The 12,367-nt window shown below is 42.7% G+C and overlaps 1 protein-coding gene across 1 annotated transcript; it reads right to left on the bottom strand.

Moving 5' to 3' along the window:
- Positions 1-298: 298 nt before the first annotated feature.
- Positions 299-8,779, bottom strand: LOC103414809 (uncharacterized). Its single transcript, XM_029092934.2, has 3 exons — positions 8,345-8,779; positions 818-936; positions 299-553 (listed from the first exon to the last, which is right to left on the bottom strand). Exons 1-3 carry the CDS (start codon positions 8,747-8,749, stop codon positions 460-462), a joined length of 618 nt encoding a protein of 205 aa, XP_028948767.1. The 5' UTR covers positions 8,750-8,779; the 3' UTR covers positions 299-459.
- Positions 8,780-12,367: the final 3,588 nt, after the last annotated feature.

Below are 12,367 nucleotides of genomic sequence, written 5' to 3'. Positions count from 1 at the left end.
TATTCTTAATTAATTGTATGCTCTAAACACGATTCTACATTTGTATATCTTTTTCTAATCACATATTTTATCGATATGTATATTTTTAATAACTTCGTCACCTTCACCTTCGAATGTCGACCCGTGCCTATGACCTTCGAATGTCGACCCGTGCCTATGACCTTCGAATGTTGACCAACACGTGCCTACCTAGATAGTTGGGAATGAAGTTGGGGCGTGTCAGGCGAGTCCACCAATATTTGAATGAGCCGCTCAATTGTTTCGCTCATTAACAAATTTACGAGTTGCTCTAAGAGATTCACCTTAAACTCGATAGCAAATTTTATTTCTTTTTATCGTGATAAAAGGAGTACAAAATACACCCTTTCCTCACTTGTTCTTATTTGATTTTTCGTCACTTGTTCTTATTCTCCGCAATCTTACATAGAAATCAAAGCAGCTGAACAATAGTTAAAAGGGTTATTTTCCTGCAGACTCCTTTGGTGGTTTCACGATCATAACTGGGCATGTTGCATGATGTGCACAATAGTCACTCACACTTCCTAAGAACGCCCTGCACCCACCAAAATAAATTATACAAGTCACATAAATAGCTCTAATGATAATCCAAGATTGACGGAAAATGATTTCCATACGCCTTTTTCTCATTCTGCACACCTTTTCTCTTTGGTTATTTGATTCTTCTTTTACTATTCAACCCAATGGCAAGAACAAACAAAGATGTGGGGAAGGAGATAACGATGATGCTGCGGAAATTATTTCCCAAATTGATTTGTACCGTTTTCTGGTGATTGTTAATGAAATTATGTGTGCTCACCTTTTGACCATGCCAAGGCCACGACTACCTACGACAAGAAGATCTACATGCATCTGCTCTGCGGCCTGGCAAATCATGTCCTTGGGATCCCCACCTAGAATTAGAGTTTCTGCTTTGATCTGCACGACATATAATTACGATACCCGTTTATTAACTAAATCTAATACCACAAATGCATCAGAAAGATATGCAATAGCTGTAAGATTGTGAATGACAATGAATGTTGTAATGGATCATTTTGTTGTAAGCCACTTGTCTATCAAGTTGTTAGCAACCAAAGTGATCCGATAGTCCTAACATAATAAGGATTATGGAGTCTTGTCCCTTGCAATTAACCTAGAGGCTTGTTGATTTTCCCTTTAATTGTTTGATTGGTTTATTGTAATTATTTTGATTTTATCTGTGATCCTAGTAACTTGTTGATTTTCAGATCACATCTTACAATAGCCACTAAACAGTTGCACATTTACAACAACAACAACAACAACAAAGCCTTTTCCCACTAAGTGGGGTCGGCTATATGAATCCTAGAACGCCATTGCGCTCGGTTTTGTGTCATGCCCTCCGTTAGATCCAAGTACTCTAAGTCTTTTCTTAGAGTCTCTTCCAAAGTTTTCCTAGGTCTTCCTCTACCCCTTCGGCCCTGAACCTCTGTCCCGTAGTCACATCTTCGAACCGGAGCGTCAGTCGGCCTTCTTTGCACATGTCCAAATCACCAGAGCCGATTTTCTCTCATCTTTCCTACAATTTCGGCTACTCCTACTTTACCTCGGATATCCTCATTCCCAATCTTATCCTTTCTCGTGTGCCCACACATCCCACGAAGCATCCTCATCTCCGCTACACCCATTTTGTGTACGTGTTGATGCTTCACCACCCAACATTCTCTGCCATACAACATCGCTGGCCTTATTGCCGTCCTATAAAATTTTTCCTTGAGCTTCAGTGGCCTACGACGGTCACACAACACGCCGGATGCACTCTTTCCATCCAGCTCGTATTCTATGGTTGAGATCTCCATCTAATTCTCCGTTCTCTTGCAAGATAGATCCTAGGTAACGAAAACGGTCGCTTTTTGTGATCTTCGCTAGATTGCTCCGGTCATTAGTGTGGATAAGTATATAAATGGATAGAGATAGGAAAGCAAACACAAGATGTACGTGGTTCACCCAGATTGGCTACGTCCACGGAATAGAAGAGTTCTCATTAATTGTGAAGGGTTTACACAAGTACATAGGTTCAAGCTCTCCTTTAGTGAGTACGAGTGAATGATTTAGTACAAATGACATTAGGAAATATTGTGGGAGAATGATCTCGTAATCACGAAACTTCTAAGTATCGGAGTGTGGTGTCGTCTTGACTTGCCTTATCTGTCTCATAGGTAGATGTGGCATCTTCTCTGGAAGTACTCTTCCTCCATCCAGGGGTGGTATCTTTAACTGGTGGAGATGCACAAGGTAATGTATCAATTTCACTTGAAGCTTACTTGTAGTTTCAGGCTTGGTCAAGCGCGATACAAACCATGTAGTAGGAGTCCCCCAAGTCGCCGAGCTAGGGGGTCTGCTGAAAGAGGTGACAGACAAGGTAAGCAATCAGAGCTCCGACTGATTGTTCACCTTCTCCCCATCTTGCAGCAGCATGAAGGATAAAGAGAAGAAAAATGAGAAGAGATGATATGAGATACTTTTGCTTTTGAAGAAGTAACTTTCCACAGGCTTATTCTTGAACTGAGCTGGAGGGTTTTCTGGTTTCCTCCAGAGTATAAGGCCGACTGAAGAATTTGAGGGTCAAAACAAGTCCATCAAATCTAGAGTACGTTCCACCCTGCTGATATGGGATACTTTTGCTTTTGACAGAGTAATGGATGTATCGGCACGTGTGCTGTTACGCTTGTCTCCACATGCTTCCTTGTATCCTTCGCACTTGCCCTATCTGTTCCTCAAGCAGATGCGGAATCTTCCCTGGAAACATAAGATGATGAAGATGAGTACTCGAGAGCAATGCCAGGTAAGTAATCAGGTAAGGGGTTCCAGGCAGTCAGTTCCTGGCTGGAAGCTTGATTCCAAGTGCTGACATATTGCTCTCTTTCTCCTTGTCTTGCAGGTAAAAACAAGGCCAAAAGAAAAAACAGGGAAAAAGCATGATATGGGATACTCTTGCTTTTAACCCTGATGATATGAGATATTCTTGCTCTAGTATAGCTTGTTTGCAGAGGTATTATCGGGGGGAAAGAAAGCTGAATATTTCGAAAGGCTTTGTTGGGAGTGCCCTCTCAGATATGATGAAGGGTTGAGCATTTTTGCAGGTCTGCCTGTCCGTTGGGATGGAGGTCGACATATATAGGAGTCTCCCTAACAACAAGTAGTAATGCTATTCCTTTACCCTGCTTGGTCATAGCACGGTAGTGGGAGCTGCCAGTTTCACATGTTTTAACTCTGTCAGAGCACTTTGAAAAAGTGGTCTGTGGTATCTGGCTCTCGAGATTCGGAGAACGATGCCTCTTCGATTTTTGAGAAAGCAATCATGCTGGGGGTCTGACTCTCGAGATTCGGAGAGCAGTGTCTCTTCGATTTTTGAGGAAGTAATCATGTTGGGAGTCTGGCTCTCGAGATTCGGAAGGCGGTGCCTCTTCGATTTTGGAGCAAGCAATCTTGTTGGGAGTGTTGTCTCGAATGTGAGTAAAGGTTAGACATGTTTGCTAGTCTACCTTGCCACGAAGCACAAAGGTTGACACACAGGGACTTTCCAATTATCCAGCAATGGTACTGTTCCTTTACCCTCTCTTCGATTTTGAGAAAGTAGTCATGTTGGGAGTCTGGCTCTCGAGATTCGGAGGACGGTGCCTCTTCGATTTTGGAGCAAGCAATCTTGTTGGGACTGTTTTCTCGAATGTGAGTAAAGGTTGGGCATGTTTGCTAGTCTACCTTGCCACGAAGCACAGAGGTTGACACACAGGGACTTTCCAATTATCCAGCAGTGGTACTGTTCCTTTACCCTTGTGGGTAATAATATGGTAGCTAGACCTTCAAAATTTATGTGTCTAAACTTTGTTAGTGATGTTTCTTTGCTATTCTTTTACCTTTCTTGGTCAGAGCGATGTAGTGGGAGCTGCAAGCTTCACGTGCTCAACTTTGGCAGAGAACTTTGGCAAAGTGATCTGTGGTACCCATGAGTTATTGTTGCGTGTGGGAAGTGGGTGATTGAACAGTAAGATTCATGTGCTTTCTACTTCACCAGAAGTCTTCGACAGAATGCCCATAATTTCTGCAAAGCTGAGTGTGCGTGTGACAGGTGCTGACAAGGCTAGAAAAGTAGATGCCTCTTCGATTTCTGAGATCGGCCCTCGTGGTATCTGAGCAGCCCAGCTTTTGAGAAAGCGAGCGCCTCTTCGATTGATTCGGAGAACGGTGCCTCACCGATTTTTGAGAAAGCAATCATGCTGGAGGTCTGGCTCTCGAGATTCGAGGAGCAGTGTCTCTTCGATTTTTGAGAAAGTAATCATGTTGGGAGAGTAGCTCTCGAGATTCGGAGGGCGGTGCCTCTTCGATTTTGGAGCAAGCAATCTTGTTGGGAGTGTTTTCTCGAATGTGAGTAAAGGTTGGGCATGTTTGCTAGTCTACCTTGCCACGAAGCACAGAGGTTGACACACAGGGACTTTCCAATTATCCAGCAATGGTACTGTTCCTTTACCCTCTCTTCGATTTTTAAGAAAGTAGTCATGTTGGGAGTCTGGCTCTTTAGATTCGGAGGACGGTGCCTCTTCGATTTTGGAGCAAGCAATCTTATTGGGAGTGTTTTCTCGAATGTGAGTAAAGGTTGGGCATGTTTGCTAGTCTACCTTGCCACGAAGCACAGAGGTTGACATACATGGACTTTCCAATTATCCAGCAGTGGTACTGTTCCTTTACCCTTGTGGGTAATAATATGGTAGCTAGACCTTCAAAATTTATGGGTCTAAACTTTGTTAGTGCTGTTTCTTTGCTATTCTTTTACCCTTCTTGGTCAGAGCGATGTAGTGGGAGCTGCAAGCTTCACGTGCTCAACTTTGGCAGAGAACTTTGGCAAAGTTATCTGTGGTACCCATGAGCTATTGTTGCGTGTGGGAAGTGGGTGATTGAACAGTAAGATTCATGTGTTTTCTACTTCCCCAGAAGTCTTTGACAGAATGCCCATAATTTCCGCAAAGCTGAGTGTGCGTGTGACAGGTGCTGACAAGGCTGGAAAAGTAGGTGCCTCTTCGATTTCTGAGATCGGCCCTCGTGGTCTCTAGGGAGCCCAGCTTTTGAGAAAGTGAGCGCCTCTTCGATTTCTGAGATCAGCCTTCGTGGTCTTTGAGCAGCCCAACTTTTGAGAAAGCAAACGGCTCTTCGATTTCTGAGATCAACCCTCGTGATCTCTAAGCAGCCCAACTTTTGAGAAAGCAAACGCCTCTTCGATTTCTGAGCAGGCGCCTCTTTGATTTCTGAAGCTCCGTCGAGTGCAGATTTTTATAGAGGCTGGCATTAAGTTCCAAAGCACACTTGAATCTCCACCAGTAGAAGCTTCATTCTTGCACTTCTAAGATCTTGATTTGTCCGACCTCTTCTCTCTTCAACACCTTTGAAAATGTCTGGCCCCTCCGACCGTCGTTTTGACTTGAACCTTGTTGAAGAGGCAGCCCCGCCTTCTCCAGACAACATATGGCGCCCATCCTTCGTCTCCTCAACTGGTCCTCTTACCGTTGGGGATTCCGTGATGAAGAATGATATGACCGCTGCGGTGGTGGCCAGGAACCTTCTCACTCCCAAAGATAACAGACTACTTTCCAAACGGTCTGATGAGTTAGCTGTTAAGGATTCGCTGGCTCTCAGTGTTCAGTGTGCAGGTTCTGTGTCTAATATGGCCCAACGCCTATTTGCTCGAACCCGCCAAGTTGAATCATTGGCGGCTGAAGTGATGAGTCTCAAACAGGAGATTAGAGGGCTCAAGCATGAGAATAAACAGTTGCACCGGCTCGCACATGACTATGCTACAAACATGAAGAGGAAGCTTGACCAGATGAAGGAAACTGATGGTCAGGTTTTACTTGATCATCATAGATTTGTGGGTTTGTTCCAAAGGCATTTATTGCCTTCGTCTTCTGGGGCTGTACCGCGTAATGAAGCTCCAAATGATCAACCTCTGATGCCTCCTCCTTCTAGGGTTCTGTCCAGTACTGAGGCTCCAAATGATCCCCCTCCGGTGCCTTCTCTTTCTGGGGCTCTACCGACTGCTGAGACTTCTCCTAAGCAACCTTTGTGAAGGCTCCCTCTTGTGTGTTTATTTTGACTCATGTATATGTACATATTTGTAGCTTATCGGGGATATCAATAAATAAGCTTTCCTTCATTTCAACGTATTGTGTTAAATACACCAAAGCCTTCTTCGCTAAGTTCTTTGAATTTTCTTTTGTTGAAGCTTGTATGTTGAAGCTTTCTGAGTGGAGCATGTAGGTTGGGGTAGTGTTCCCTTAAGTTCCCGAGTGAGGAAAACTTCTTGGTTGGAGACTTGGAAAATCCAAGTCACTGAGTGGGATCGGCTATATGAATCTTAGAACGCCATTGTGCTCGATCCTGTGTCATGTCCTTCGTTAGATCCAAGTACTCTAAGTCTTTTCTTAGAGTCTCTTCCAAAGTTTTCCTAGGTCTTCCTCTACCCCTTCGGCCCTGAACCTCTGTCCCATAGTCGCATCTTCTAATCGGAGCGTCAGTAGGCCTTCTTTGCACATGTCCAAACCACCGTAACCGATTTTCTCTCATCTTTCCTTCAATTTCGGCTACTCCTACTTTACCCCGGATATTCTCATTCCTAATCTTATCCTTTCTCGTGTGCCCACACATCCAACGAAGCATCCTCATCTCCGCTACACCCATTTTGTGTACGTGTTGATGTTTCACTGCCCAACATTCTGTGCCATACAGCATCGCCGGCCTTATTGCCGTCCTATAAAATTTTCCCTTGAGCTTCAGTGGCATACGGCGGTCACACAACACGCCGGATGCACTCTTCCACTTCATCCATCCAGCTTGTATTCTATGGTTGAGATCTCCATCTAATTCTCCGTTCTTTTGCAAGATAGATCCTAGGTAACGAAAACGGTCGCTCTTTGGTATTTCTTGATCTCCGATCCTCACCCCTAACTCGTTTTGGCCTCCATTTGCACTGAACTTGCACTCCATATATTCTGTCTTTGATCGGCTTAGGCGAAGACCTTTAGATTCCAACGCTTCTCTCCAAAGGTTAAGCTTTGCATTTACCCCTTCCTGAGTTTCATCTATCAACACTATATCGTCTGCGAAAAGCATACACCAAGGAATATCATCTTGAATATGTCCTGTTAACTCATCCATTACCAACGCAAAAAGGTAAGGACTTAAGGATGAGCCTTGATGTAATCCTACAGTTATGGGAAAGCTTTCGGTTTGTCCTTCATGAGTTCTTACGGCAGTCTTTGCTCCTTCATACATATCCTTTATAGCTTGGATATATGCTACTCGTACTCTTTTCTTCTCTAAAATCCTCCAAAGAATGTCTCTTGGGACCCTATCATACGCTTTTTCCAAATCTATAAAGACCATGTGTAAATCCTTTTTCCCATCTCTATATCTTTCCATCAATCTTCGTAAGAGATAGATTGCCTCCATGGTTGAGCGCCCTGGCATGAACCCGAATTGGTTGTCCGAAACCCGTGTCTCTTGCCTCAATCTATGCTCAATGACTCTCTCCCAGAGCTTCATTGTATGACTCATTAGCTTAATACCCCTATAGTTCATGCAATTTTGTACGTCGCCCTTATTCTTGTAGATAGGCACCAAAGTGCTCGTTCGCCACTCATTTGGCATCTTCTTCGTTTTCAAAATCCTATTGAAAATGTCAGTGAGCCATGTTATACCTGTCTCTCCCAAAACTTTCCACACTTCGATTGGTATATCGTCTGGGCCTATTGCTTTTCTATGCTTCATCTTCTTCAAAGCTACAACCACTTCTTCCTTCCGGATTCGACGATAAAAGGAGTAGTTTCTACACTCTTCTGAGTTACTCAACTCCCCTAAAGAAGCACTCCTTTCATGTCCTTCATTGAAAAGATTATGAAAATAACCTAAACATTAGTTGTAATATATGTATCTTACAAAGAGATTTGAGCTATATAGGCTAATATTCTCTCGTCAGACTAATCTTATCATACAAATTCTTATCTTTTCAGGTACAAAATACTACTTTTCTAAATGATTTGGGAAGAATTATGAACAGTAACCATTATCACCTTAACAAAACCTGATGGGCGACCCAGATTAACAGTTTGAGAATATAAACATTTTTATTGTTTTTCAATCAGGATCGTCTTTATTTAACATGATTAGTAGTGGTTCGTCTTAAAGATATAGCTTTTTTAGGGAAAACTTATGACAGGAGTCAGGACTAGTGATTTATATTGACAATCTGAAAACATAAGCTTGGGTGGAACAGAAAACTCTACTATTTCTCTCAACTATCAAACGAGTTAATTACCATCTTTTCGTTGCATATCTCCAAAGCACGAGAGAGAACAGAGGCAGCACTTTCTTCCTGTGCTTTGCGAATAGACTCCAATACCGACGGTGTTGCATAAAACGCCGTTGCACCTGGTCCGGCAGGGAGGACGTAGTGCTGAAACGGCTGCATGACATGGACCAGAGTCATCATGCTCACATTCTCCTGGCTCGCCGCTTCCACCGTCGCTGTTCCCGTGCTTATCGCCACCTGGTCTGTAGCCACAACAAAGAGGTGGTCGAGTGCCCACTTAAGAGCATAGAAGCTCCAGTCACTCTCGTCTATAGCCACCATCACCCTCATCTTCTTCTTCCTCCGATCATCGTCACCACCGCTCTGCACCGGTGGCTGCCGCTCTGCGCCGGTTGTAGTAGTCGTCTGCATCGATCACTATACTCAATGTTGTGGAGTTGAGTTTTGAAGTTACTTGAGCTTTGAATTATTTGGTACTTGCTTATATATCTTGAGTTTGTGTAGTGTCGGTTTACATTTGTTTCTCAGGGCTTTTTGCACGTGGGTTTGCATTAGAGCCAGGATGACACGTTTATGTAGCGTGGCAACCATGCAAGAAGAAATTTCCAATTGGACATGCAATTTATTAGGGTTTCAAACTTATCTATTTGGCAAGATTTTTAGTGTGTGCAAAATACGGTGTAGTGCATCACATATGACTGTATAATTAGAGTAACACTTCAAAGAAATTTTTTCACTATATGTATTTGTAAACATGAAAATTCTGTATTAAATGAAAGGAGAAACGTGTACAAAGTAAATTTGTATTGATTTGAATTTGTAGGTTACAATCTCAGTTTACAACTTTTCCTTTAATTCAGTCTTCAAATTTGATGTAGATGATTGATTGTTGATCCAAGGGTTGCAATGACTTGATCTCGAACGAACGGTTGGATGATTGCTTCAAGTTTTAAGCTTGAAACAAATGTGGGGATGGTCTTCACCTCAAGGTGCGGCAAAGATAGTGTGGATGCGGGATTTCGTTGCTTCAAGGGTTTTGGCGACTTGATCTTGAAATGAACGTTGCTACAAGTTTATATGCTTGCAACAAAGTCCTAAAGGAATTAGCACGAGCGCTTGTTGATTCTTCAAGGAAGTGCTTCGGCTTTGGTCGAGAGAAAGCTTCAGCTTTGGTTGAATGTTCTTCGAAGAGAGCTTTTGCAGCATATTAGTCTTCGAAAGTTTGGCAGAGGTTCCTCTTTGTAGAGATTTTTCCAACCCCTATGCTTGTGGGAGGACCTTGTATTTATAGGCTTCTCAAGGCTTGCCTTTGGGAGGATTTGGCTTTGATTTGTGTCCTAATTTGTCCATGAGAGAATTTAGGCATGTTTTGTGTATTAATTTCAGCCACTTTCCTTGCTTTAGCCGAATTTAAGGATCTTGTTGCTTATTTTGTGAGTAATCTTCAATTCTTACTTGTTTTATGAAGATGCTTTAACTTTTTTTCTTTTGATTTTGAAAGATTTTGGACCTCCTTTGCCGAATTTAAAGGATGTTTCTTCTCTTAGCCAAATTTAGGGAATGTTTTATACTTCCCTTGCTTGATTTGTGCCATATGTCATTGATGACTTGTCCATTTGTTGTGAGTCATATGCCACGTGGAGCTTTGTGATGCATCGTTTTATATGCAACGAAATTTACCTGTCTAAAAATGCCCCCACTTCAAGGTACGTTGTAGGCATGTGCTTCTCACATGTAGGAAACCTGTTTTGAAGTCCTGCAATGTGAATGTTCTAACTCAAGGGTCATTGAGACTTGATCTTAAATTAGCTTGCTTCTTCAAGGGCTGTAGAGGCTTGATCTTGAACGATACATTTCTTCAAGGGCCGTTGAGGCGTATTTCTTGAATTGAGATGATGAATTTCATCAAGGGTCGTTGAGGAGTATTTCTTGGACGAAACATTTCTTCAAAGGCCACTGGGGCTTGATCTTGAATGAAATGAATTTTTTTCTTCAAGGGCTGTAGAGGCTTGATCTTGAAAGAAATTTTGAAAATGAATAAATCGGCACATACTTATTATGCGTATTTGATTTTCCATAATCTTTGACAAAATACATTTGGCGCATTTTGAATTTTTTCCTTGTGGTTGTAGGAAAACAAACGTTTTTCCTTGTGGTTGTTGGACAACAAACGTTTTTCCTTGTGATTGTAGGAAAACAAACGTTTTTCCTTCCTTCAATAGGAATCCTTTTCAATTTTGGTAACGAAGGTGACTTCCTTCAAAATGTTGGAAAGCTTTAGTGATTTCCTTCAAGGTTTTGGGAAGATTTAATGCTTATCCTTGGGTGAGTAGGATGTGCATTTTTACTTTCCCCTTTTCCTCTGTTTTCCCATGGCAAGCAGGAATATTTTTTTTTCTTTTTTTGTTTCTTGTTTTGATTTTCCATGGCAAGGAAGGAGTCTTTCTTCCTTGTTTTGGTCTTCTACAGTAAGGGGAAACTATTTTTATTCCCCCTTTGATTCCCCATGGCAAGGAATCCTACTTTCCTTTTTTTTGTTTTGGGAATCATGTCATCTGACTTGCACGTCCAGTTTGTGGTCGATTTCTCTTCTGGAAAATTCTGAAAAAAATATGGGAAATGTAGTTTTGTCTCTTATGTTTTCAGGAATATATTGCATTCCACTAGGAAAAATCGGGAAAGCCTTCAACTTTGCATTTTCTTATAGCTGTGCAATCATGACGGGAAAGCGACTTTTATGAGAATGATTTTGAAAAATGGAATGTTCGGCTTTAGGGAAAATTATGAAATTTGGATACAATGATCCTCAGCCACTTAGATTCCTTCTCCAATTGACCTTGCATCAAAACACTTTCGAAAAGTTAAATTATCACCAAAAACGTCTTGCCTGCGCAGATTGGCTGAAACTTGCCATTTTTCTTGGAATTTGGTTCCTTCTTTTGGTGGGAATGTACTTCCTTGTTTTATTTATTTATTTTCCTTTTGCTATTTGGGTATGCATTTCCCTTATAGCATTAGGAATCAATTGACCCCTATATATAGGACCATTGGGTGTGTATTTTTTCACACACACAATTGCTTGCTGTAGACTACCTTGAAGCTTTTACCGTGGGTTTATTGCTACTGTCGTGCCCAATAGCTGCTGGTTGGAGCTTGTTGCCATGCGTCACTTTTACCGTGTGGGGCAGTGCCTTTTGGTCATGACATTCCTCGGGGGTCGTGCCTTTTGCGGCTGCTTGGAGCTTGTTGCCGAGCATCACTTTTACCATGTGGGGTAGTGCCTTTTGGTCACGATTGTCCTCGGGGGGTGACGTAGTCGTGCCTCTTGCCGATGCTGCTGCTGCTATGTCATGTAGTTGCTGCTTGGAGCTTGTTGCAGTGCGTCACTTTTACCGTGTGGGGTTGTGCAAAAGACTGCAGTGTTTTTACACTGTGTAGTGCCTTTTGGTCACAACTTTTCTGAGTGGTGACGTTGGCCTGCCTCTTGCAGCTGCTTTGAGCTGCTCACTTTGTTGTGCTTGATCAAGCTTTGTGGCTGATTTTGGATGGTGATTTTTTTTTTGTTTTATGCTTTTGCTGGCCAGGAGCGTTGGGTGTCGCCTTTTAAGCTTGTGAGAACAAGGAGCATTGTGTCGTGTGCAATTTAGGCTCGTATAGGCGAGGAGCGCTATGTCGTGTACAGTTTGGTATCAGAGCCACTCTGCTGTGTGGTGCGAGTATGCTGACGAGGATGTCGGGCCCCTAAGGGGGTGGATTGTAACATCCCACATTGACCAACAGAGAGGGGGTGATGTGCCTTATATGTACATGTCCACCTCCATATAGCACGAGGCTTTTTGGGAACTCACTGGCTTCGGATTCCATCGAAACTCCGAAGTTAAGCGAGTTCGGCGAGAGCAATCCTAGGATTGGTGACCAACTGGGAAGTTCTCGTTTGAGTTCCCAGAAACAAAAACTGTGAGGGTGTGGTTGGGGCCCAAAGCGGATAATATCGTGTTACGGTGGGTCACCCATCTTGGGAATGCTCTG

Source organism: Malus domestica, chromosome 14 (assembly GCF_042453785.1).
Source record: "Malus domestica chromosome 14, GDT2T_hap1".
Lineage (NCBI taxonomy): Eukaryota > Viridiplantae > Streptophyta > Magnoliopsida > Rosales > Rosaceae > Malus > Malus domestica.
This window is presented reverse-complemented; position numbering and strand designations above follow the sequence as displayed.